The sequence below is a fragment of the Rhinatrema bivittatum genome, chromosome 8, assembly GCF_901001135.1.
Source record: "Rhinatrema bivittatum chromosome 8, aRhiBiv1.1, whole genome shotgun sequence".
Classification (NCBI taxonomy): Eukaryota; Metazoa; Chordata; class Amphibia; order Gymnophiona; family Rhinatrematidae; genus Rhinatrema; species Rhinatrema bivittatum.
This window is the reverse complement of record NC_042622.1, coordinates 98,045,199-98,070,521: the sequence shown is the minus strand read 5'-3', so window position 1 is coordinate 98,070,521 and position 25,323 is coordinate 98,045,199. Positions and strand designations below refer to the sequence as shown.

At 41.9% G+C, this 25,323-nt stretch overlaps 1 protein-coding gene across 1 annotated transcript in view; it reads right to left on the bottom strand.

The window, feature by feature from the left end:
- CAMSAP1 (calmodulin regulated spectrin associated protein 1) overlaps window positions 1–25,323 on the bottom strand; it is a 239,507-nt gene that overhangs the window by 72,506 nt on the left and 141,678 nt on the right. The window contains 4 exon segments of the mRNA XM_029612075.1: window positions 458–594; window positions 1,153–3,553; window positions 5,402–5,486; window positions 18,670–18,764. Of these exon segments, the coding sequence (XP_029467935.1) occupies window positions 458–594; window positions 1,153–3,553; window positions 5,402–5,486; window positions 18,670–18,764 (2,718 nt within the window).

Genomic DNA, 25,323 nt, shown 5'->3' with positions numbered 1-25,323 from the left:
GCGCAAAAGGTGAGATAAGAAATTGGGGGGAGGGGTTAAAGTAGGGCTGAGGGGAGGGAATGGGGGAAGGCAGCGCGGCTTGGCGCGTGCAAGTTGTGCATGTTATAAAATCAGGAGTACATGTGCACGCGCCAGATAGCGTGTGCACATGTACGCCCGCGCGTAGCTTTGAAAATCTACCCCAAAGTTCTTTGAGGACTGCAACTTCTTTAACTGGACCAACATGTATGAACTTTCAAGACCACAGAGGTTCCTCTTTCAGCTGCTAAAGGGTGGCCCTATAAAGTTTTGGAGTCTCACATATATTGTCATTTTTGGATAATTCTTATGTTGGTCCAATATAAAGCATCTTAGCCTGCAAAAAATTCAATATTCCCATGCATCATACTGAAGGAAAGAGGACATCTTGCTCAGAACTTATGGACATATTCTGATGACATCTAAATCGTCCATTTACCGAGCCTCGTCTCTCTTCAATTCAACTTCTGCCTCAAGCTGCTGTTTTCGGACACGAGCCTCTTCAGCCTTGCGCTGCTGCTTCAATAAGAAAGCAGCACGCTTCTTTGCTAGCTCATCTTCTGCTTTCTGTTCATCCTGTAATGTTGAGAAATGACCAGATGCCATGGAAAAAGAATTGACATGTACACAACAAAACCTACTAGAGACAGTTATAAGTGCTATATAACAAAGGTGGAAACCATGCACACACATCACTATAGTTCAATCCCTAAAATATATTTTTTTTAATTGGTCACCTTCCCAATTAATTTGAAACATTTGTAAAATACAAACACTAATTTTCTCATTCTTACATAATTATAATGTTAGCCCTCCTCTTCAAATGCTCTCCTTAGAGAATCTGCTTTAGCACTGAGCGGAGCATGTTGTGGATATATAACTATCTTGTCTGCTATACTGGTTTGTCAATAGGTATACTTCCTATTAGCTGATATTCAAAATGAATAAACCTGAAAAGACAAAGAGGATAATGATTTTCTCTTCTACCTTTCACATTTACTCCCTGCATATATGGCTTCTACCACCTGGTTAGTCACATATTTATCTTGATATCCATGCCCCTAAACAAAATCATTTTTAACTCTAAAATTCCAACAATAACCTTGCTTTCCTGTTAAAGAAAGTGATTCTCACCTTAAAGAAAAACCCTACACCAGACTTCTGATCTTCTCCACTTATGTCTGCAGAGTTTTCAGGGTTTTCTATTTCATCATCTTCTGTATCTCTAAAATCAGAGATATCCACCTCAATGAGATTAGCCTTATTTTTCAGTGGTTCATCTACCGGCACATTTTCTTTCCCTGAGTCATCTGACGATTTTGCCCCTGTGGCTCTCAAATTGTTAACAGCTTCTTTGCTCATTTGCTCAGTGATAATATTTGCATCTTTGGAAGTGGACAGTACAAATGCCCTGTGATTACTTTCATCGTGGAGTCTGTAAGTCCCAATGAGCAGCTTATCTTGAGAACCACTTTCTAGGTCTGTACTATTTTCAAAAGAGACCTCTTCTGTTTGTATACTACATGGTTTAGGCGGCGTGAAAGATCGGAAATGGGGCAACGTCTCTACATTCTGTGTTGGGGTGATTACACGGGACGAGCTCTGCAGTCTATCCTTGGCAACCTTCAGTTCAGTAGGTCGGTTTACACGAGGCGTTCGTCCTTGACCAAGCCGAGGTGGTTTACGACTTGTGCCCGTGCCAGGTGGAGAGAGTGACTCCACAAAGTGAATAGGTGGTTTTATATTTTGGTCCAGTGGACTACTTCTAGAACTTGGTGACGGGGCTTTCATAAGAAACTCTTGCTGCTGAGATATCTTTAATATAGCCTGCTGGAGCGTGCTGATGGTTTCATTTAGTTTCTCAATAGAGAGCTCACATTCATTTACATCCACATCAGGAATAGCTTCTTCTAGGATACTAGCAGAAATAACCTTTGCTTTTTTAATGTCATGAACAGCAGCAGGCTCTCTAGGTTTGTGTTCTATAACAGTTACTTTATCTTGGATTTTTGCTCCTTTTGCTATACTGTGGGGTTCATTTGCAGTTTCATCATCATCTTTCAGAAAGTACTGTTCAGTATTCACATTCATCGAAACAGCTACAAATTCCTCCCCATTTTGACTTGTGTACTCTTTTGGAAAACGGTCTGGCTTTAGTGGCTGAGGAATACCTTCCATTTTTCCTTTTTTAACAACGTGCAAGAAAGCTGCCTTGCCCAATTTTAGCCGTTGCCTAGCAGACAGAGCTTCCATTTTTTTTTTCTGTGCTTCTATTGCCCTTCGCTTTTCTTCCAGCTGCATATGCAGCTGGACCAGTTCTGAAGCTAAAAGATTGGCATTGTCTTTATTCTGCCTGCCTGGGCTCTGTTCTCGTTTTTGCTTCCATGTAATCAATGGAACTGGAGTGCTTTCTGAACCATCTGGTGTTGTCTTCTGAGAACTACTTGTGCTGGACTTGGTTTCATAGCTGTTCAGTCTTTGGAGTTTGCGTTCTGCAAAGCTGGTCATTCGAACACTGCCACTAGCCATGGAGACACTACTAATCTGGGAAATTGTGCTCAGACATGGGCTTGAACGTCCACTGGCATCATCCTTGTCATCATGCTCTTTTACCTTCATGTCCTCTTGCAGTTTTGCAGACTCCTCCTCACCTATGTATTTACGGACGATTGAATGCACTCCAACCAGGTCTTGCTCAACTTCCTCTATATCCAAGACATCAGAATCAGAATCCTGCCTCACTAAGGTCCATGTGGTATCTGGGATATGTGATGAACCACTTTTTCCATACATTTCTTCTTCAGTTTTGGCATCATGAAGGAAGAATCCTCCACTCAATTGTTCCTGAGATGAAGGATCTATACTACTTGCACCTATAGGTCTAAAAGTTCCAAACTCAGTCTCTACTGAAAGTTGTACAGATTCTGTAGTAGCAGAATCGGCTGCTGGTGTGAACATAGTACTAGACATAGGTGTAAAAGTTCTCCTAATGTCATGATCTGCATGATTACTATTTACTCTCTGACGTAATGGGGTCAACTGCCCTTCATTCAGCCGTTTTGCTGTGAAATTCTTTTGTTTTTCCTCACCACATTCCTCCTGTTTGTTAACAATGATTTGCTTTTCCTTTGCTGGTTTCAGGACTGCAGGCATTAGCGGTTCCAAAAAAAAGCTATCTGGTTTGTTTTCAGAGGTCTCTACCTGTCTTTCTGGAGACCTTGCAGTTGCTATTTGGCTGGATGCCCTGGATGATATATTCTGCAGTTCAAGATCACTATGGTTTGGAGTTTCGTCAGTTTTAATTACAGCGAGCTCTTCATCCTCATCTTGAATATCTATAGTACTAAGCAAGTTTCTTCCACTAGGTTTTACAGGTGTATGATTACTTTGATGCTTTGGAGTTAGATTAATAATATTTGAAGCCAGACTGTCTTTACTAATTGACCTAGCCAGGCTAATGCTATCTCCAGAACCAGGATCAACATCACTATCTGTAGCATAATGAAGAGCAAATGGTGGTGGTTGAGACAAAGGTCTAGGAAGAAAAAGAAAAGTTAAATGAAAAATATTGTAGAATTTGTACTCAATAAGTATTGTAAACAAGAAATATTTAAAACAAAAGCCATGTTCAAAATGCACTGCTTAAGAATTAAAATGTTTATATGGCATTGTAGCAATGTCCATGCCAGAGCCATTAAAACATTTTACTCAGTTTGTTAATTTCCAAGCTGATATCAGCTGTCTTTGAAGTGTTGCAACTATACACATCGCTCACTGACCGGCTCTTTTAATGCAAGTGATCGCTTGATTCATAATTAGTAAAATGTCATAATTTGATTTAGTATGTGTAGGGGAATTATAACTAACTACCAACATGGCGACTCCCAAAGGACTTAGTGAAAAGGTACGTCAATTGCTTCTAAGAATTCAGCAACTTAAAATTGTCATTAACCTGCTTAAGAGGCCACTTCTTGAAATAAAAAGGAAACAAGACCTGAGAAATGTTTTTAAAGCCACATAAAAAGCTTTTAGCTTTCATGAAAAAGCTCAGCAGGTATTGGGAGCCCAACACTGGGAAAATATGTAAAGAGAAGGACAATCCTGTTTCATTGCCACACCGTTTCAACATCCTCTATCCTGTGCATCTTTTGCCAATGGTTGTAAAGAAAAAAAAACCCAAAAAACTGTTGGAGAACCAGGAAATTTTATAAAACAAAACTTTTCTAAATTAAATAAAGAGAAACTTGGACATGTAGGTGCTTAAAGACCTGGGTCTGTCTGGCAAGCTATGCAGGGGATTAAGAAAACCAGATAGTGGACAACAGAGGTGTGTTTTATATGGAAATGGAGGTTACTAGGTATGAATCAAATAGGGGATCTTTTAGGTTCATCAATAGTGAACCTAAAAGATCCCCTATTTGGGGAAGATGACAACAAAAGCTGTCCTGGATAGAAGCGATATCTTGCAGTCCATCATTCACTATGGTTTATAGTGGGCTGTATCCTTGGCAATATGTACATGAATGGGCCGTTTAGTCTTTCTACCTTCATTTACTTATGTTACATTCCTCAAGGCCCACACAGAAAAATGTTGCACTTAAACATAATGATGCGCTATGTTTCTATAGGGACCTCAATGGCAGAAGGAAGACGACCACCACGGATCAAGACCCATGACAGCATAGTACAATGTGTACGCTAGGTGGATCACGTGGTCCTTTTCTGCTATGTTTCTGTTTTTAAACAAACAAAAGACAAATGCTAATTTTGTCATTTGTACTTTAGAATACTGTATACAGTAAAAGGAAGGTACAGTTTACTATAGAGCCAAAAGGTACAATGGACAGATTAAAAAAAGAGGGCAAATGCGTGTGTGTGAATTAAATTAGATTAAAAGCGAAAAGACATAAGCTAGTTAACTAAGACATCATAAGTTACAGCACTATTAATGACACCTGTAGAATACTGTCCTAAGAAACACAAGCTGGTGGTAAAAATTACACACATACACCCATCCCTTCCCCAGTAATACTCACCCTATACTAGTTCCTTACTGTACAAGCACTTCCCCAAATGTCCCTAAACCTCTGGAAGCAGCCATGTTAGTAAGTCATGAACTACCTCCCACTCAACGGGAGTCAAATGGTCTACATTTTCGTTTGTGATATCAGATATCACACATCCTGCAAGATCCAGAATCTATTCCAAGAAATAACCAACTATGGCTGCTTCTAAGTAAGCAAGTGTTCTGTGGAGAAGTTTGCTAAAAAAAATTAAAAATGGACCTGACAGAGGGCAAGCATTCGTACCCTGGATGTGTACTTTTGAAGTGTTGGAGACTACAGAGGATAAAATACAATACAAACACAAACAGAACATTCACCTGGGCTTTTTCTCTGGCCAAGCAATTACTGAGCCTCGTGGTTGCCCATCAACTCGAGTCAACGAATTAGAACGGTTTCGATGAGCTAAAACATTGAAAGAATTTATATTAAATTTAAATTTTTATGGAAGGTCCTATATAAAACTTTCAATAACTACTCACTTGGTTTATTTTATTTAGTAAATAATTAATCAGCCAACAGATGGCAGCACAAGACTCATGAAAATTTATTAATTCATCTTTTCCTGCACGAAATCCTCAAAAAATTGAGGACAAATGCTAATAAAGCAGTTTGTCTACAAAGATTATACTACTATAATCTTTCAAATGTTAGTTATGAGAACAGTTAGAAAGAATATTTAAAAGACATTTTCTAATTAGAAGTTATACACATATAGACATGCATGCATCTATCTATACACACATGTATGTGAATACTAGAAAAATGTCTGTCATAAATGACAGATATGAGAGTTTTAAAATTTTATGGTGTATTATAAGTGCAGTCCATTTTCCCTCAAGAGTGGAAAGGTGTACTCTACAGAGTACACAAAATTTCCAAAAGCATTCTTTATATTGCGTGTGTGTGCATCTTAACCCACCCCTAGGTCCCTCTCACTATTTCTCTCTCTCTGCTCAAAGCAAGTTTGCTTACTGTAAATGGGGTTCTCCAGAGACAGCAGGATGAACTAGCCATGACACATGGGTGACGACATCTGACGGTGGCAAACCCATCCATCCCTCTAGCTCAGTAAAGTTTTTAATACTCTTATTTAAAATTACTTATATTCCGTAGATATCCGACAAATGTTGTTCAATGCGGATCACATAAAATACAGTCATAGTTAAAACCACAAAATCAAACAAATACACAAAACAATCAAAGAAAAACATGAATACAATTAATAAACTTCTCTAAAATACACTTTCAAATTCTTTCTAAAAGCCTTCAGGTCCAGCTTATCCTTTAGACGTTCAGGTAAAGCACTCCACAGTTCAGGTCCAAAATAAGAAAAATCCTTGCATGGGTTGGCTGCAATTTATAACTTCTAATATCAGGCATAGCTAGCAACTTTGTGAGGAGCTCAAACAATGTGCTGAAACATACCAATTTATTTTATTTACTAAAGAACAAGAAATAGCATAAAAAAGATTGTGTAAAAGAACCAAAACTTTAAAATGACACCTCCCCTTTACAGGCAACCAGTGCAGCTGAAGCAGCACTGGTTGCGTTCATTTATTTTCTTACCAGGAATAAACCTCACAGCTGCATGCTGCACAAGTTGCAAAACTTGAGGCAACCCCACATAAAGACTATTACAGAAGCCCAGGTGTCCAAAGACTTCAACCTATATAGCACTGTCCGAAACAAAACCTAAGTTGCCTTAAGATTTTAAGTTTATAAAATGCTCCTTTAGCAACATGTTTTGAATGAGCTGTGAAAAAGTCTGGAACCTAACATTACCCTCAAATTTCTTTTCTTACTCACTATGTGCATCTTAACCCTATCAAACTCCAACTGTACTAAACCATCCTTGGGGGAACGTTTACCAACCCATAGGAGAATAGTCTTATGCAAATTAAGCACCATTTTATGATAGTACAGCCACAAGTAAACACCAACTTTAGGCATTCCTGAAAAAATGGCTCACGGAAATCGTCATCTGCAGTGCAAGGTATGAAAAATTGATCATCATCCACATACACAAAATAGATCACACCAAGAGATCTCAAAATACAACCTAATAGGGACAAACAGAACCGAAGGTAATGCAGATCCCCACTGAATTCCAAACTCCAGAGATCTCCATGAGGAGAAATCATTGCCTAACTGAACATGCTGTGTTCTATGCTGCAAAAATGATATAAACGAAGACAACACATTTCTACCAAGGCTTATTTCTTCAAGATGAGTTAACAGCAGCTCATGACTTGCAGTATCAAAGGCTGCTGTAATGTTCAGTTGGACCAAAATACCTGATTTACCCCTTTATAGTGTACAAAATAATGAATCAAAAAAGGGGCAACAAGGTCTCTGAGAATGGGATGTTCTAAACCTAAACTGTTGCCCATCTAGCAGCCAATACTCTTCAAGATGAGCGTCTAGCTGTGTCTGTACACATTTCTCCAACACTAACCAAGGAGGGAGGGTAAAAGTTTGTTATAGGCCGCAAGTTTATCAGTTGTTCAAATGAGACAGTTTTTTGTTTTAGCACCAGTCTCACAGTTAACAATTTCTGTTTTCTTTAAAAGATATATTTCTTGAAAGTATGAAAATAAGGTAAGGAAATATATCTCCAAATATAAAGTCCATCATAAGGGAGGGAAGAGACCGAATCTAAAGGACAAATAAAACATTGCCAGAAGAAATGAGTGACTTGTTACATCAAGAGAAACCTTAATACTACTCAAACACCATCAATCTCTAGATGTAGTATTAATACCGGATCCAACAGGCAGTTTGCCACTCAAAAAAGAAAAAAAAAAAGAAAGCTGAGCAAGTTCAAAAAACATTTCACTTGCTTAAATCTGACCAGATATTTGCATGGAAGTTTCAAGAGAAATGTAGCTCCAATCTGAACCACTCTCGGACACAACAAAAGAAACTCTCCTTTTCTGGGACTTTTGCCACATCAGGAAATATTCTAACCTTTATTTTCTCAAACAATTCATTCCTATATTTAAAAAAATCTCAATATCCATAAACTCCTGCGGAGCTCTCTACAGTAACGTTTTACCACTGAGCATGCATGTGGAGTGCTGCCTTGTGAACCCCTCAGTGCTTTGTAGAGCTTAGCTTAAGCTAGGTGCTCGATTCTCTAGAGAGGCAGGCAGGTATTAAGGATGGCCAATTCATCCTGCTGTTTATGGAGAGCCCCATTTCCAGTAAACGGACTCATTTTCTACATCAATAAGCAGGGTTGAATTAGCCATGACACATGAGGATTCCTAAGCTGAGGGCTGTTAAGCAGAGCACTTACTAAAAAAGCAACCCAAAGGAACTGTCATTTCTTGAGACTGCTCACAGCAGTGGGATGTGAAGGTACGGTTGTGCTTTTAAGTTTACATACCCCTGGCAGAATTTGTAAGATATGTAGTATCATTTTAAGAAAACATGAGTGATCAGACAAAACATGTTTTATTTTTAATTTGTTTCAGATTACAACTATTATGCATCACAGAATAGCACAATTATTAAACAAACCATAGCAATAAAGGAAATAATAATAAAGTGGTTTTGTTCAAAGGTTTGCATACCCTCGAATGTTTGGACTGATAACATACACAAGTTGACACACAGGTTGAGCTGGCAATGAAGGTGTGGGACGTATCATAGCCCATATATCACGGGTGGGTTGATTGAATACTTGCTTCTAGAACCAAAGTACCAAATGATGCTTCTTGTTTAGCAAGGTCCAAAAAAACAAACCGGAAACTGATCCTCTTGTCTTGGTCACCCTTGTTTAGCAAGAACATCCAATCTGTAATGTTTGATAAATTTATTTATTTATTTATTTAAAATTCTTATATACCGGCATTCATGATACAATCACATCATGCCGGTTTACATAGAACAGGGGTGTACAAAGAACAAATAAGTAACCTATTAGTGAGGAGGAAGCAGTTACAAATAACAAGGTACTAGAACTGGGAGTAGAGAAGAAAGGGAGAGGATAACATTAGATAAAGATATTTACATTAAATTAACATTTTTACAATGGGAGGTAGGTAAATGGATTTAAATGGATTTAAATGGATTTAAGCTTGTCCAAGTAGCAGCTCTACAAATATCAATTGGCTTAATTGCCCCTACTTCAGCCCATGAAGTTGATGTGCTCTAGTAGAAAGTGCCTTTAAACCTGATGGAGCTACCTTTTTGCGCATCAGATACGCTAATGCGCACCTTGCTATATTTGCCTTAGAAGCTGCCACTCTCTTTCTATTACCTCCGAATAAAACAAATAATGTATCCATGTTTCTAAAACTACATAAGTTTGATGGATACATCTTTTAAGATCTAATAAATGAAATGCCCATAAGGAACTCTTACAGTCATTATTAGAGAATGAAGGCAAGATTATTCTCTGGTTTAAATAAAAAGTGAAGACTATCTTTGGTAAAAAGGAGGGTACTGGTCTTAAAATTACTGAATGTTTTGTGAATCTGAGAAAGAGGCCTACATGAAAATGACTCTCTCTCAAACTCTTCTAGCAGATGTTATTGCAACTAAGACGACTGTTTTTAAAGTGACATCCTTGAGAGTTGCTTTGACTAAGGGTTCAAAAGGGGACTCTGTTAAGACTGATAGCACTAAATTTAAATTCCATTGTGGGAAGATTGGCTTATGTGGAGTATAAAATATTTTAACTCCGCATAAAAAGCAACTGTCTTTGTGAGAAGTCACTGATGAACCATTCATTTTTCCTCTGAATGAGGAAAGAGCAGCTATTTGTACTTTTAGAGAATTTAATGCCAAGCCTTTGTCTAAACCTCTTTGTAGAAAAGCTAGTGTGTCTCTGATTTGAGCATGCCATGGAGAACGTCTAACTTCTTTACAATAGGATTCAAAACATTTCCAAACTCATATATATGACAGAGTGGTGTGGGTGTTTCAGCATGTACAATAAGGAGATACTTGAGCAAAAATGGGCTGCATGGTCGAGTTGCCAGAAAAAAAGCCATTGCTGCACCAAAGCCACAAAACAGCCCGCTTACAATATGCCAAACAGCTCCTATTGCAGCCTCAAAACTTCTGCAATAAAATAATTTGGAATGCTAAGACCAAAATTGAACTTTATGGTCACAAACAATCACTATGAAAAGAAGCACACCATCCCTACCATGAAGCATGGAGGTGGATCTCTGCTTTTTTTTTTTTTTTGGGGGGGGGGGGGGGGGGGGGAGCTACAGCAGCACAGGGAATTTAGTCAGAATTGATGGCAGGATGAATGCAGCACCTTATCAGAAAATATTGGAGGAGAGTTTGCATTTATCAGCCAGGAAGCTGTGCATGGGGTGCACTTGGACTTTCCAGCATGACAGTGATCCGAAGCATAAAGGCCAAGTTGACCCTTCAGTGGCTGCAGCAGAAGAAAGTGAAGGTTCTGGAGTGGCCATCACAATCTCCTGACCTCAACACCACTGAGCCACTTTGGGGAGAACTCAAACATGCAGTTCATGCTAGACAACCAAAGAATTTACAGGTTTTTGTTGAGAGGAATGGACAACTTTACCACATGAGAAAATAAAGGGCTTCATTCACAACTATCACACAAGACTGCAAACAGTCATTGATGCAAAAGGGGGCAATACATGATATTTAGAACTTTTGAACAGGTCCATATTATTATTTCCCTTATTGCTATGGTTTGTTTAATGATTGTGCTGTTCTGTGATGCATAATATTTTTAAAGTGTTTCAAATTAAAGTAACAGTCTGATCACTTGTGTTTTCTTAAAATGCTACATATCTTACAAATTCTGCCAGGGGTATGTAAACTTATGAGCACAACTGTATGTTCAGAAAACCAAGTTGCAGTTTTGCAGATGAATTCAATGGAGACAGCTCGTAGATGAGCAACTGAGGTAGCCATGGCTCTCATTAGATGGGCCTTGACAGAAACAGTAATCTGAAAGATAGCCAACACGTAACAATCAGGCCAATACAGTACAGTGCGCTCCAGCCCAAGCGTTTTCGACGTGCTATTTTTACCCCTTATACAGTACGGGGTAATAGCTCATCGAAAATGCACGGCCACCCCCCCCCCCCCCCCTCCGAAACTAATAGCGCCCGCAGCATGCAAATGCATGTTATGGGCCTATTAGTTATTCCCGCACAATTCGGAAAGTAAACTGTGCAGCCAAGCCGCACATTTTAATTTCGGCCGGCACCAGGGAAGCGTACAGAGAAGCAGAAAAATCTGCTTTTCTGTACACCCTCCAACTTAATATCATACCGATATTAAGTCGGAGGCCCCAAAAATAAAAAAAAAATAAAAAATCTTCCCGCGGCCTGCAGGTTGGAAGACGAACGCTCAATTATGTCAGCGTCCGTTTTCCGAACCCGTGGCTGTCAGTGGGTTCGAGAACCGACACCGGTAAAATTGAGCGTTGGCTGTCAAACTCGCTGACAGCCGCTGCTCCTGTCAAAAAGGAGGCGCTAGGGACGCGCTAGTGTCCCTAGCGCCTTTTTACCGCGGGCCCTCATTTGTATGCGGGCTGATACTAAACCGCGCTCACAGGATAGTGGCCTGTGCGCGTGTCGGGAGAGCGGGTGCTTGCCGGCTCTCCCGTACTTTTTTCTGTATCGGCCCGAATGTGAGATGCAGTCCGCTAACACAGGGGTGCTCAAACCAGTCCTATGGGCCCCTCTAGCCAGTTGAGTTTTCAGGATATCCCTTATGAATATGCTTGAGAAATATTTTGCATATACAGGAGGTAGTGAATGCAAATAAATTTCCTGCATATTCATTAGGGATAATCTGAAAAACTGACTGGCGGGGGGGGGGGGGGGGGGGAGGAGACGTAGGACTGGTTTGAGCACCCCTGCCCTAACCAGTTGGATAGAGTATATTTAGCAACTGCTACACCCAGTCTGATGATAACATAGCACATAAAAGGTTGAAAGGCTTGACGATGCAGATGCATTCTCTTCAGAAAATTGGCTAGGGCCCTTTTACAGTCCTGTACATGAAGGGCCTTTTCTCCTTTATGTGCATGTGGTCTTGGAACGAAAGTAGGCAAAACAATCACTTGTTTCAGATAAAAATCAAAGACCACCTTAGGTAGGAGCTTAGGATGAGTCCAGAACACCACTCTGTTGTGGAAGAACTGAAAGGAGGGAGAGTATGAGATTAATGCCTGAAGGTCACTGATTGTTCTGGCTGAAGTGATACCAATTAAAAACACCACCTTCCACGTAAAACTTCAATGAAGCTGACTCATGGGACTCGTAGGGAGGCTTCATCAGTAGTGCTAAGATGACACTGATGTCCAATGGCACAGGAAGTTTCAAAACTGGAGAATTCATATGCCACATACTTCATAAAACTGGACACTAAAGGAGGAAGGGAGATAACTATGTACCACCCTCAGGTGGAAGGTAAATCTAACACACTCAGGTGTATTTTCAGAGAAGATGTACTGTGCCCTGTTGCAGAAAGGGAGAATAAGTATTGAAACATTCTTGGGATCACAGGTGAAAGGGTCCAGAAAGCACATCAGGTACCAAAAAGAGAAAACACTTCCATTTAAAACCGTACAGTATGCCCTTCTGTTTTCCTGACTAAATCATATCATTAATTTCTTTAGAAAGCTCCTGTGAAGAAACTATTGAGCGCTCAATTTCTATGCCATTAAGTTGAGAGATGGAAGTTTTGGATGATATAGGCGACCTTCCTCGTTGTTAGTAGTGCTGGATCAGCTCAAAGAGGAATCGGAGAGTAGGCCAACAATGATGAAATTGGAAACCAGCACCTGCTTGGCCCCAAGTCAAACAGTAAGAAAATTGTGTGCCTGGTCTTTGAGCATCTTCTGCTTCTACTGTCCTCACTACTAGCAAAAGTTGCAGAAATGCACACAGCAGATCTGAATACCATTGCAGCAAAAAAGCATCCAAGAGCAAACCTGAATTTGCTTCAAAGAATGGAACAAAATCTTTTGACCATCCTGTTGCCTTCCAATGCGAACAAGTCGATTGACTGGCAACCGCCAAAAGGTCTAACAACTTGTTTGCCACTCCGTGGTCCAAAGACCATTCCTGTGATCAGAAGACCTTGCTGAGACAATCTGCCAATGTTGGAGATTCGAAGAAGACAGGTTGCTTGAAGGGAGACTCCAAGATGGAGAGCCCATTCTTATATTCTTTGAGCTTTCTTGACAGAGGGTCCAGGGCCTTCTTATTTGTTCACATAGAACATTGCAATTTGATTGTCTGTCTGAATCAGAATTTATTTTCCCTGAGGCAGAGAAATGAACATCCTAAAGATTTGATGGATAGCTCGCAATTGCAAAAGGTTGATTTGGAAGAGACATTCTTTCACTGATCACATTCCCTGAGTTCTGGAGGAACCTGTATGTGCATCCTATCCTCTGGTAGATGCATCCGTGGCCAGAGTCAAAAAGGCAACCCTACCTCTCTGGGGTTACTTTAACTGCAACAGTGGTTACTGCAACAGTGGTTGAGACTCAGCTGATTCCACAGAGAACAGAGGCCCCACTGAAGAGGCCACATGTTGAGGCGAGTCAGGGAGCCACATGCACTGCTGCAATCATGTGGCCAAGGACAACCAAGTCTGCTCGAGCCAGGACAATCTCAATGTAGCAGGTTCTGCACCAATGCCTGAAAGACAGTGTCATTTCCAAGAGGAGGAATGCTCTCTCCAATGAAGAGAGCAGATCTGTCCAAGCCCCAATGAACTTGATTCTCTGTGTGGGAATGAGGTTTGTATTGGCAAATCTGACTATGAAGTCTAGGGAGTGCAGGAGCTAAACTGTAGTATTCAAGAAGTCGAGGACACCCTCCTGAGAAGTTCTAGTCACCAGCTAGTCTAGATATGGGAAAACACAAATTCCCCAGCCATGAAGATGCACCACCACCAGTGTGAAGACCCTCAGGGCCACAGAGATGCTGAAGGGAAGAACCTTGTATTGGCAGTGTGTCTTCATCACCATAAACCTTATGTATTTCCAATGTGTAGGGTGGATGGAGATGTAAGCATATGCATCCTTCAAATCCAGAGGTCACATCAAGCCTCCCACTTGAACAAAAGGGAGGATGGCATGGAGGGTGTTCATTCTTAACTGCTCCTATAACAATCCCTTATTCAGTCTTTGTAAATCCAGGATAGGTCTCAATCCCCAAATTTCTTGGTGATAAGGAAATAGCAGAAAGAACCCCTTGCCATGTTCCTCGGGAGGAATAGGTTATATCGCCTGCTGACTGAGAAGTGACTCCATCTCAAGATGAAGCTGTGTTTATTGAGACTGAAGGTTAATCGATAGTGAAGCACTGGAGGTCAGAAGCAGCACAAATGATAAAAAATTTCACAAATCTAAGGACCTAATATTCCTAGATGATCTTCCTTCATCATCAAGGAACAGCTGGATCCTTCCTCTTACCAGATGAGCCAAGGTCTGGGGATCAAAGTTAATCAAAATCTAGGCCCCAGCTTTGGTTAAGACTGTTGCAGTGTCTCATGTTGATGCCTCTCATGTGGCTGTCCCCTAACCAGAAACTGATGCTGCAGCTTTGCAGATGGAGCTTGATAATGCTGAAATTGGCAGAATGGGCACCTTTAAAAGAAGGCCTGCTTATAAGATAAGTATGGTTGCCTGAGGCCAGAAGGTTGGTCTGTGCCCACCCATAAGGACTGAATGGATGCTTGTTGCGCCTTTATTTGGGTAACTATGTCACTGGAACAGAAGACATCTTCCAAATTGTCATGGATAACTCCCTGCAATCTGCTTGGTCTTAGCCAGGCTTATCAGTGAGCCCCATGTCTGCTGCCAAGGATCTAGCCACCAAGTTGAAAGACTCGTAAACTGACCAGATAAGATGTCTTTTGCACTCTTCAATATCCAAGAGAGCCTGGTGATAAGCCTCCTGCTCCCTATTCACGGATTCCATGGAGGGGCTTCAATCTTTCACCACAATAATGTAAGTATTGAATCATGTAAAGCTGATGTGCCATGGGCATTCAGTATCGAGATTTGGAAGATTCCTCCCAAAGTTTCCAGCAACCTGGAGTCCTTATCCATGGATGAATGGGAGAAAACTTTGGTCTTCTTGGAGCCAAATTCACCATCACTGATTTTAGTAGCTGCTGTACTACTCCAAAACTAGGAGCCTGCTGAAATGTATACTTGAAATCGAGCTTCCTGGATAGAGATGGACAGTCTCGTTTGCAGGTCACCCAGAGTCTGATGTACTGGAATCAATGCTGGCTCAGTGTTTCCAGAAACAAACCAAAGACTTCTGTGCATGGGTCTTTGTACCTCTAGATGTTAACTACAATGGCCTTGCCCAGCTTCTCAAGAAATCTGGAGTATGAAAGATTTTCTAGTGGGGACAAATGCTCCAGCAGATCAGGTAACGGGTCAGAAGGAATCCCTGTAGACACCACCCCCCCCCCCCCCCTCCAAGCCAAAAAGCAGAGGAACGCTAATACACAACCCCAGTGAAGAAGATGGCTATCGAGGTGGATACCTCAGTTTATCTTCGAGGGGAAAGCTCCCAGGGAAGGTCAGAATCAGCCATGCCCTTTACTTCATCCTCTGAACACTAGATAGGCTTCTCTACAAAGGGGGATAGTTTGCCAGTCTAGGATGGGTCGACTTCCTCAGCTGGAAGTATTGATAGGATTTCCTGTGGTGTGGAAGATGGTGGGACTTCCCCTTGTCAGAATAAATATGACATTCTAAACAGAAGAGGCTGAAGGGTGCCCTCCTTGTCACTGGCCAAAAAGGTAAAGAAATTCTTCACTATTTCTTAGATATGGTCCATTGACTTATGTTCTCTGGACTGCGGTTGGAGAAGAAACATTCTCCTCTGAGACCACTATAAGACCATTTTCTTGAGATGCTGGCACCAGCTTGTTGGCAGTCACTTCCTTAAGGAATGCCTGCATGGAGAAAGAGGGCACCACATAGTAGATAGGGTCCGCAGTCTCCAAGCACAGCAGAAGGGACCCAGGCTGCTTCAGACAGCCAACTCTGATGGGGCCCTGATAGGTCATCTGGGTAGAAGATGTGAGACAGAGACAAGGGAGTCTTCAAAGCCAGGAAGGACAAGAGCACTTGACAGGAATCTCCACTAGGCCCCCTGTGAAGCTAGGGCCACACTAGGCCTCAATGGCATCCAATTGCATCTTGGTTTTCTGTACCAATGCCAATGACCCCTGAGCCAACAGTTTGAGTGCCAATGGCACTGATGACTCACGCGCTGATAGTGCCAAGTGCTGGTGCTTAAACAGCATCATGTGCTTGGATGGCACTGAAGGGTCCTGTACAGACTGCACCAAATGGTGGTACTTTGATTCAGACAAACCCCCCAAAAAAGATGAGGCTCAGAAATGTGACATGGAGCGATATATCTTTGGTCTTGGCACTTCTGCACCCTGCTTGATCCCAGTGCCAGGGTGGTTTCCAAAGCTCAGCACCGTGGTAGGAGAGAAAAGCCCTGCTCTAGGAACCTTTTGCTTGATTTGGCATGGAGGGTGCCAGAAAAGGCCTTGCTCTGTGATAAAAGACAGCTCTGCCTCTCCACTGAATTACAGTGCTCTGCCATCTTCCAGGCTGGGTTCTGCTAGGTTCTAGGACACAAACTAGCACAGTCATAACCAGGAGCCAGGTACTTATAACAGATAATGTGATCATCTGTGATGGACATCTTGCTGCCACAGAGACAATCCTTAAATAGCCTTTTTGGAACTGGACATGTCAAACTTTGTCTTTTCTTTTGGTATGCATAGCACTAAAAAGTATTATTGAGGGACTACCAAGGTAGTGAGCTAAGAAGGGAAAAACAGATAACAGCTGTTAAAAGCAGGACTTGCTGAGAGAGATATTCAGTCCATGTTCGCAGAAAAAGAGATTGAGGGGCTCACAAGGCAGTGGGCATGCAGGAACTCTTGCATATGTTCAGGAATAAAAAATTAATGAGTTAACATTAATGAGTGCTGGATGATGTCATCCATGTGTCATGGCTAATACAGCCAAGCTAGTCAACAAAAGAATTCTCAGTACTTCCTCCCCTCCCCCATTTAATCTATCCTTTCCTCAGACAGCCCCCATCAAGTCTCAGTCATCCCCACAAGCAGCTTCTTCCCTTATCTCAGAAGAATGAGTTGACAGTCCCCACTAGCCTGAATTGGATCCCTCAGCAGCAGCACCACCAAACCTATGGGCCGATACAGTAAAGTCTGCAGGAGAGCGGACGAACGCCCGCTCTCCTGGTGCACGCACTGGCCCTTCGCCGGTGCGCGCGAATATCTATTTAAATTAGGTGATGCGGTAGATCCGGGTAAAAGGAGGCGCTAGGGACACTAGCGCGTTCCTAGCGCCTCCTTTTTGACAGGAGCGGCGGCTGTCAGCGGGTTTGACAGCCGACGCTCAATTTTGCCGGCATCGGTTCTCGAGCCCGCTGACAGCCACGGGCTCGGAAACCGGACGCCGGCAAAATTGAGCGTCTGGTTTTCGGCCCGACAGCCGCGGGCCGAATTCAAATTTTTTTAATTTTTTAAATTTTTTTTTTACTTTTCGGGACCTCCGACTTAATATCGCTTTGATATTAAGTCGGAGGGTGCACAGAAAAGCAAAGAGGTCAGCGCTAATTTCTGAAAGTAAAATGTGCGGCTTGGCTGCACATTTTACTTTCTGTATCCCGCGCGCATACCTAATAGGGCCATCAACATGCATTTGCATGTTGAGGGCGCTATTAGGTGCCGCGGGTTGGACGTGCTTTTCCTCCCCTTACTGAATAAGGGGTAAGGGAAAACGCGTGTCCAAGAGCAGGCTAACAATGCGCTCCATTGGAGCGCACTGTACTGTATCGGCCTGCTAGTGGGGTGTGAGGACCATGGCAGCCAAAGCAGGGCCCCAGAATGCTGATCTATGCAGTTAAACATGTGTGCAGTCAAGAAATGATACTGAAAGAGTTTGGCTACCAAGGCAGCATTGGTCCCCCCACCCCCAAAATATGGGGCCTGGAGTAGTTGCCCCAATTCGCCTCCACTACCTAAAGGCACTGTCCTGCTCAAAAGTCACCTCCTCCCTCGGCCATCCTAGCCTTAATCCTCAATTCCCTAACTTGTGAGCAGAAGTTGGCAGGTTGGCATAAAGCTCTTTTCAGCAACTCGAAAAGAAACAGCTTTTGAGCTACTGGTTGGCAGTGTGGTTGTCTAACAACTGGTTCAAAAGCCTACTGGTTATCAAGAGACAGATAGTTTTTATGGGTGTGGCTGACAGACACTGGCTTTTAGTGTATAGGATATACATTACATACTTTATAGAACTACAATGTCTTAACAACTGAAGTAAAAGAGAATTTATATAATCTTAGTTTTAAAAAAAACTGACACTAAGGTTCACAAACTTAAGCAGATACAAAATAAAAAGCATACACATATTTTTAAGATGTAAGGTAAATAAGCCAAGTCTTCTGGAAGACACACGTCTAGGGAAGAGAAAAAAAGCTCAAGCGTTTCAGTGACTTCTATACACCATGTGACTTTTTAAACTGGAAGCTAACACTTGCAGAAGGCAGCTTACCTGGACTATCCTCTCCCTGCAGCGATTTCTGCTGCTTCTGTCTTAAAGGCAATAAGGGATGGGATGGACTGAAGGCAGCGCTCCCTTTACCACTGCTGCAAACATACATACCAAAATACTTATTGAATCAAGTAAGAGGATAAAATCAGCATGCAAAATTCACAGTAACACTCAACTGTCTTATTTTACAGTTTTAAAGTATGTACAGCATACATTGGCTATAGAAAGTTTACATTCCCTTCACACTTTGTTTTGACAGTATGTCAGACTTACATGCAATTAAATGTGTTTTTCCACTCATCAACACAATACCCACACACCTTTCAGGGCCAAAAATGTTTTATTATGGGACAAAGTATATATGTATCCAAAAAACAAAACTGAGAGCTAAACACTGGATAAGTCTGCACTTCCCTTTCATCCCCCTGTCCCCCAAGTCAATAATTTGTGGAAGCACATTTGGCAACAATTACAGCGGTTTGTATAGGTTTCCATCAATTTGCACATCTAGATTTGTAAATATTAGAACATTCTTCTTTCCAAAACTGTTCAAGCTTTTTCAAGTTCCTAGGGGAGCATTGATAGACAGCAATCTTCAAGTCATGCTACAGGTTTTCAATTGGATTGAGGTCAGGCTCTGACTGGTCCACTCAAAGACATTGTTCTTTAGCCACTGAGTGTAGCTTTGGCTGCATGCTCCAGATCACTGTCACAAAAAAGGTAAACTTTCATTCCAGTTTAATCCTTCTTGCGGAGGGCAGCAGGTTTTCCTCAAGGACTTCATTAATTATCCCTTCTATCCTAAAAAGTGCCCCAGTCCCTGCTGATTAGAAACATCCCCATAAATGCATAAATATCCTCAATGGAAGGATATTTCCTGGTATCTGAGGTGTGCAATCTGGGAGTCATTTTAGATGATAAACTCAGATTTAGACAACAGATTAAATCTGTTCTAAAGGTAGCCTTTTAAACTACAATTGGTACGCCGATGATGATACTATTTTGGTCAACATGACTTTTGGTTGGTAGCCTGGGCTCTTGTTCTATTTTTCTTTTGTATATTGTGTATTTAGCTCATGCATTCTCATTAGTAGCTCAAGGTGAGTTCCATTTAGATACAGTAAATGTAACTCACTTTATTATGGCCTTCCTAAAAAATATATCTAATAATATTACAAGTGATTCAAAATGTAACTGCACACTTGATAATGGGTATGATCATATTGTACCTAGCCTTATCTCAGTGCACTGGTTGCCTATTGCAGCACGAGTTAAATTCAAAATTTGTGATGATTTTTAGACCCATGCAAGATCACTGCCTAGATTATTTTAAGAAAAGCATTATATTTTATGTCCTTAGTCGGGAACTGTGTTCAACTAATAGCTAGCTGTCAGATAGTAATTCCCTCTTTTAAAGGTTTGCATCTTCAAGTAACCGGTTTCAGATGCTTTTCTGTAGCAGGCCCTATATTATGGAATAGCCTGCTGTTAACATTAATACAAACATCACATATTTTACTTTTTAGAAAACAAGATTGTTCAATTATTGAGGTCTATTCAATAGTTTCTCTTTAAACCTCTTTATAGGGTGATACTGATGTTTGTGTGTTTGTGATTGTGACATGCACTATGTTGATGTTATATGTTTAATACTGTACCCCACCTTACAGAAAATCATTGAAGGCCGCAGAACAGAAATGTAACAAACATGCTTCCACCACCACCGTAGAGACTAGGTTATCTGGATGATGTGCTATGTTGCATTTATGGCAAATGTAACATTTTACATTCAGGTCAAAAAGTTCTATTTTAGTTTTGTCAGATCATAAAACTTTTTTTCCACATGGCTACATTATCCCTTCCCCAAGTGTTTCTTTGCATACTTTAAAGATGATTCAAAGTGGGCTTTCTTGAGCGATGGCTGCCTTCTTGCCACCCTATCCATACAGATCAGATTTGTGGAGTGCTTGGGATAATGTTGTCACATGCACACTTTGACCAATCTTGGCCATGAAAACCTTTAGCTCTTTCAAAGTTACCACTGGCCTCTTGGTGGCCTCTCTGATCAGTCTCTTTCTTGCTTGGTCATCCACTTTGGAGGGATGACCTTCTATATCTTAATAATCATCTTATGTATGCTCCAAAGTAAATTCAATGACCCAATTCTTTTATACCCATTCACAGATCTTTCCACAACTTTGTCCCAGAGTTCTTTCGACAGCTCCTTGGTATTCATGGTTGGGTCTTTGCTTTGAAATGTACTCCTCTGACCTGAGAACTAACAGGAGCTGCTGAATTTATCCAGTCATCATCTGAATCAGTATAGTTTAACACATATGGGTCCAGTTCACTTGATATGTGCTTTTGAAGAATTTTCAATATTTTAGACTACTACAGAATTACAAGGGGGATGTACACTTATCCAACCAAGTTAGTCCATGTTTTTATTTCTACTTCATTTTCTAAGAAATTCCGGAATATATTTTTCACTTGGCAGTTGTGACGTAGGATATGTAGATACAGGGGAATTTTACATCCACGTTATACAGCAGGGGCAGGCAACTCTAGTCCAGAAGTGCCAGAAACAAGTCTGATTTTCAGGCTGTCCAGAATGAATATGCATGAGGTATATTTGCATACACTGCTTCCACTGAAAGCAAATATATTTCATGCATATTCATTGTGGATACCTTGAAAAAACAAACTTATTTGTGGCATTCCAGGAATGGAGCTACAAAGATTAATATTTTGGAAGAGGAAGTAGAGTTTCTATAGCCACTGTGTGTAAAATGTACTAAAAGCAGAAAAATCTAGGAAAAATATTTATATATCAACATAAAATAAGAATTGCTGTACTGAGTCAGACAATGGGTCCATTACGAGTCTTTTCCAAACTAAAAAGCCTTAATCTGTTTAGCCTTTGTCCATAAGGGAGTTTTTCTATCCCCTTTATCATTTTTGTTGCTCTTCTCTGTACCTTTTCTATGTCCACTATGTCCCAGTATCCTGTTTCTAACAGTGGCCAATCCAGGTCACAAGTACCTGGCAGATCCCCAATAGTTGATCTACTTCTTGTATCTCACTCCCTGCGATAAGCACTGGCTTTCTCAAGTCTACCTAGCTAATAACTGTTTAACTTTACCTTCAGGAATCTGTCAAATCCTCTTTTGAACCCCACTATGTTAGTTGCCTTGATCATGTCATCCGGCAACAGATGCTATGGATTTACTACTCTGGTAGATCATTGTGTTCAGCAAATAAAGGGCTATTACAGGTACCTTCTGTGTCATCACGCACGGCTCAGTGAGACATGTGATAGGGCCTTCTTTATTGTTGGCCCATTTTTTTTTGGAATATGCTGCTGTAATGGGGATTTGTCTAATTGTTAGCCACACTTAGTCAACGTCAGTTAGTAAAAGTCAGGTAAAAAAGGTCATAGAGAAGGAAGAGGTCTATGACACCTTAAGAACATAAATTGCCATACTAGGTCAGACCAAGGGTCTATCAAGCCCAGCATCCTGTTTCCAACAGTGGCCCATCCATGCTACAAGTACCTGGCAAGTACCCAAACACTAAGTAGATCCCATGCTACAAATGCCAGCAATAGCAGTGGGTATTGCTCAAGTCAACCTGATCAACAGCAGTCAATGGACATCTCCTCCAAGAACTTATCCAAACCTTTTTTAAACCCAGCTACACTAACTGCACTAACCACATCCTCTGGCAACAAATTCCAGAGCTTAATTGTGCGTTGAGTGAAAAAATAATTTTCTCTGATTAGTTTTAAATGTGCTACTTGCTAACTTCATTGAGTGCCCCCTGGTCATTCTATCATCCGAAACATTAAATAACCGATTCACATCAACCTGTTCTAGACTTCTCATGATTTTAAAGACCTCTATCATATCCCCCCCCCCCCCCCCCCCCACCTCAGCCACCTGTTCTCAAAGCTGAACAGCCCTAAACTCTTTAGCCTTTCCTCATAGGGGAGCTGTTCCATCCCCTTTATCATTTTAGTCACCCTTCTCTGTACCTTCTCCAGTGCAACTATATCTTTTTTGAGATGTGGTGACCAGAATTGTACACAGTACTCGAGGTACAGTCTCACCATATAGCGATATAGAGGCATTATGACATTTTCCGTTTTATTCTCCATTCCCTTCCTAATTCTTCCTATCACTCTGTTTGCTTTTTTGACTGCCACAGCTCACTGAGCTGATGATTTCAATGTATTATCCACTATGATGCCTAGATCTTTTTCCTGAGTGGTAACTCCTAATATGGAACCTAACATCGTGTAACTACAGCATGGGTTATTTTCCCCTATATGCAACACCTTGCACTTGTCCATATTAAATTTCATCTGCCATTTGGATACCCAATCTTCCAGTCTCGCAAGGTCCTCCTGCAATTTATCACAATCTGCTTGTGATTTAACTACTCTGAATAATTTTGTATCATCTGTAAATCTGGTTACCTCACTCGTCTTATTCTTTTCTAGATCATTTATAAATATACAAGCCGTTAAGCCCGTTAAAACGGGCTACATCCCTCTGTCTCTCACCTCCCCCTCTTTCTCTCTCCCCTCACTCTTCACCACCCCCTCCCTCACCCACTCCTCCCCACCCTCCCTCTCCTATCACTCAGTCCCTCCCTCCCACTCAGTCTCACTCACTCCCTCCCCCCTCTCTCCCTCCCTCAGTCCCACTCACTCTCACTCAGTCCCCACTCTCTCCGTCCTCTCCCTCAGTCCCACTCCCTCCCTCCTCTCCCTCAGTCCCTCCCCCTCACTCAATCCCTCCCTCCCACTCAGTCACTCCCTCCCCCCTCCCTCTCACTCACTCAGTCCCACTCACTCTCCCTCAGTCCCACTCCCTCCCTCTCTCTCCCAGTCCCACTCCCTCCCTCAGTCCCCCCTCTCCCTCTCACTCAGTCCCACTCCCTCCCTCTCACTCAGTCCCTCCCCCTCACTCAATCCCTCCCTCCCACTCAGTCCCTCCCTCTCACTCAGTCACTCCCTCCCACTCTCTCTCTCCGTCCCTCCCTCCCACTCAGTCCGTCCCTCCCTCTCTCTCTCTTCTCCCTCCCTCGCTACCGCCCGCTACCGCCGTCGCCGCTACCGCCGTCGCTACCGCCGCCGCTCGCTACCGCCGTCGCCGCCCGCTGCCGCCCGCTGCTGCCACTGGACGCCGCCATTTTTTTTTCTTTCTGAAGCTGCCTCAGAGCGACGTGCTCGCCCGCACATGCGCGGTAGAGCTGGTCTCTACTGCGCATTTGCGGGCCGTCGGTCACAGGCCATTTATAAGGTAGATTGAAAAGCACCAGTCCAAGTACAGATCCCTGAGGCACTCCACTGTTTACCCTTTTCCACTGAGAAAATTGACCATTTAATCCTACTCTCTGTTTCCCTTCTTTTAACCAGTTTGTAATCCACGAAAGGACATCACCTCCTATCCCATGACTTTTTAATTTTCTTAGAAACCTCTCATGAGGTACTTTGTCAAGCGCCTTCTGAAAATCCAAATATACTACATCTACCGATTCACCTTTATCCACATGTTTATTAACCTCTTCAAAAAAAAAAAAAGAAGAAGCAGATTTGTGAGGCAAGATTTCCCTTGGGTAAATCCATGCTGTGTTCCATTAAACCATGTCTTTCTATATGTTCTGTGATTTTGATCTTTAGAATAGTTTCCACTATTTTTCCTGGCACTGAAGTCAGGCTCACTGATCTATAGTTTCCCTGATCGCCCCGGAGCCCTTTTTAAATATTGCGGCTACATTGGCCACCCTCCAGGTACATAAGAACATAAGAAATTGCCATGCTGGGTCAGACCAAGGGTCCATCAAGCCCAGCATCCTGTTTCCAACAGAGGCCAAAACCAGGCCACAAGAACCTGGCAATTACCCAAACACTAAGAAGATCCCATGTTACTGATGCAATTAATAGCAGTGGCTATTCCCTAAGTAAAATTGATTAATAGCCATTAATGGACTTCTCCTCCAAGAACTTATCCAAACCTTTTTTGAACCCAGCTACACTAACTGCACTAACCACATCCTCTGGCAACAAATTCCAAAGCTTTATTGTGCGTTGAGTGAAAAAGAATTTTCTCCGATTAGTCTTAAATGTGCTACTTGCTAACTTCATGGAATACCCCCTAGTCCTTCTATTATTCGAAAGTGAAAATAACCGAGTCACATCTACTCATTCAAGACCTCTCATGATCTTAAAGACCTCAATCATATCCCCCCTCAGCCGTCTCTTCTCCAAGCTGAACAGCCCTAATCTCTTCAGCCTTTCCTCATAGGGAAGCTGTTCCATCCCCTTTATCATTTTGGTTGCCCTGACCATAAGACGCACCTAGGATTCAGAGGGGGAAAATAAAAAAAAAAAAAATTTGTGCTAAACCGGCTCTACGTCTGAGCTTCTTATGGAGCAAATTAGGGGAGTGCATAGCTTTTTTTTTCTCCCCATTTTGTTTTCGGGTCTGGGGAGGGCCATTTCGGTCCACTCCCCAGATCAGAAAACTTTTCTTTCTCTGGGAACCCCTCCCCCCCCCAAAAAAAAACACCCTATCCCAACCCTTTAAATTAATTAACAACCCCCATCCTCCTGACCCACCTCCAAGACCTGCCGACTTCATTTACTAC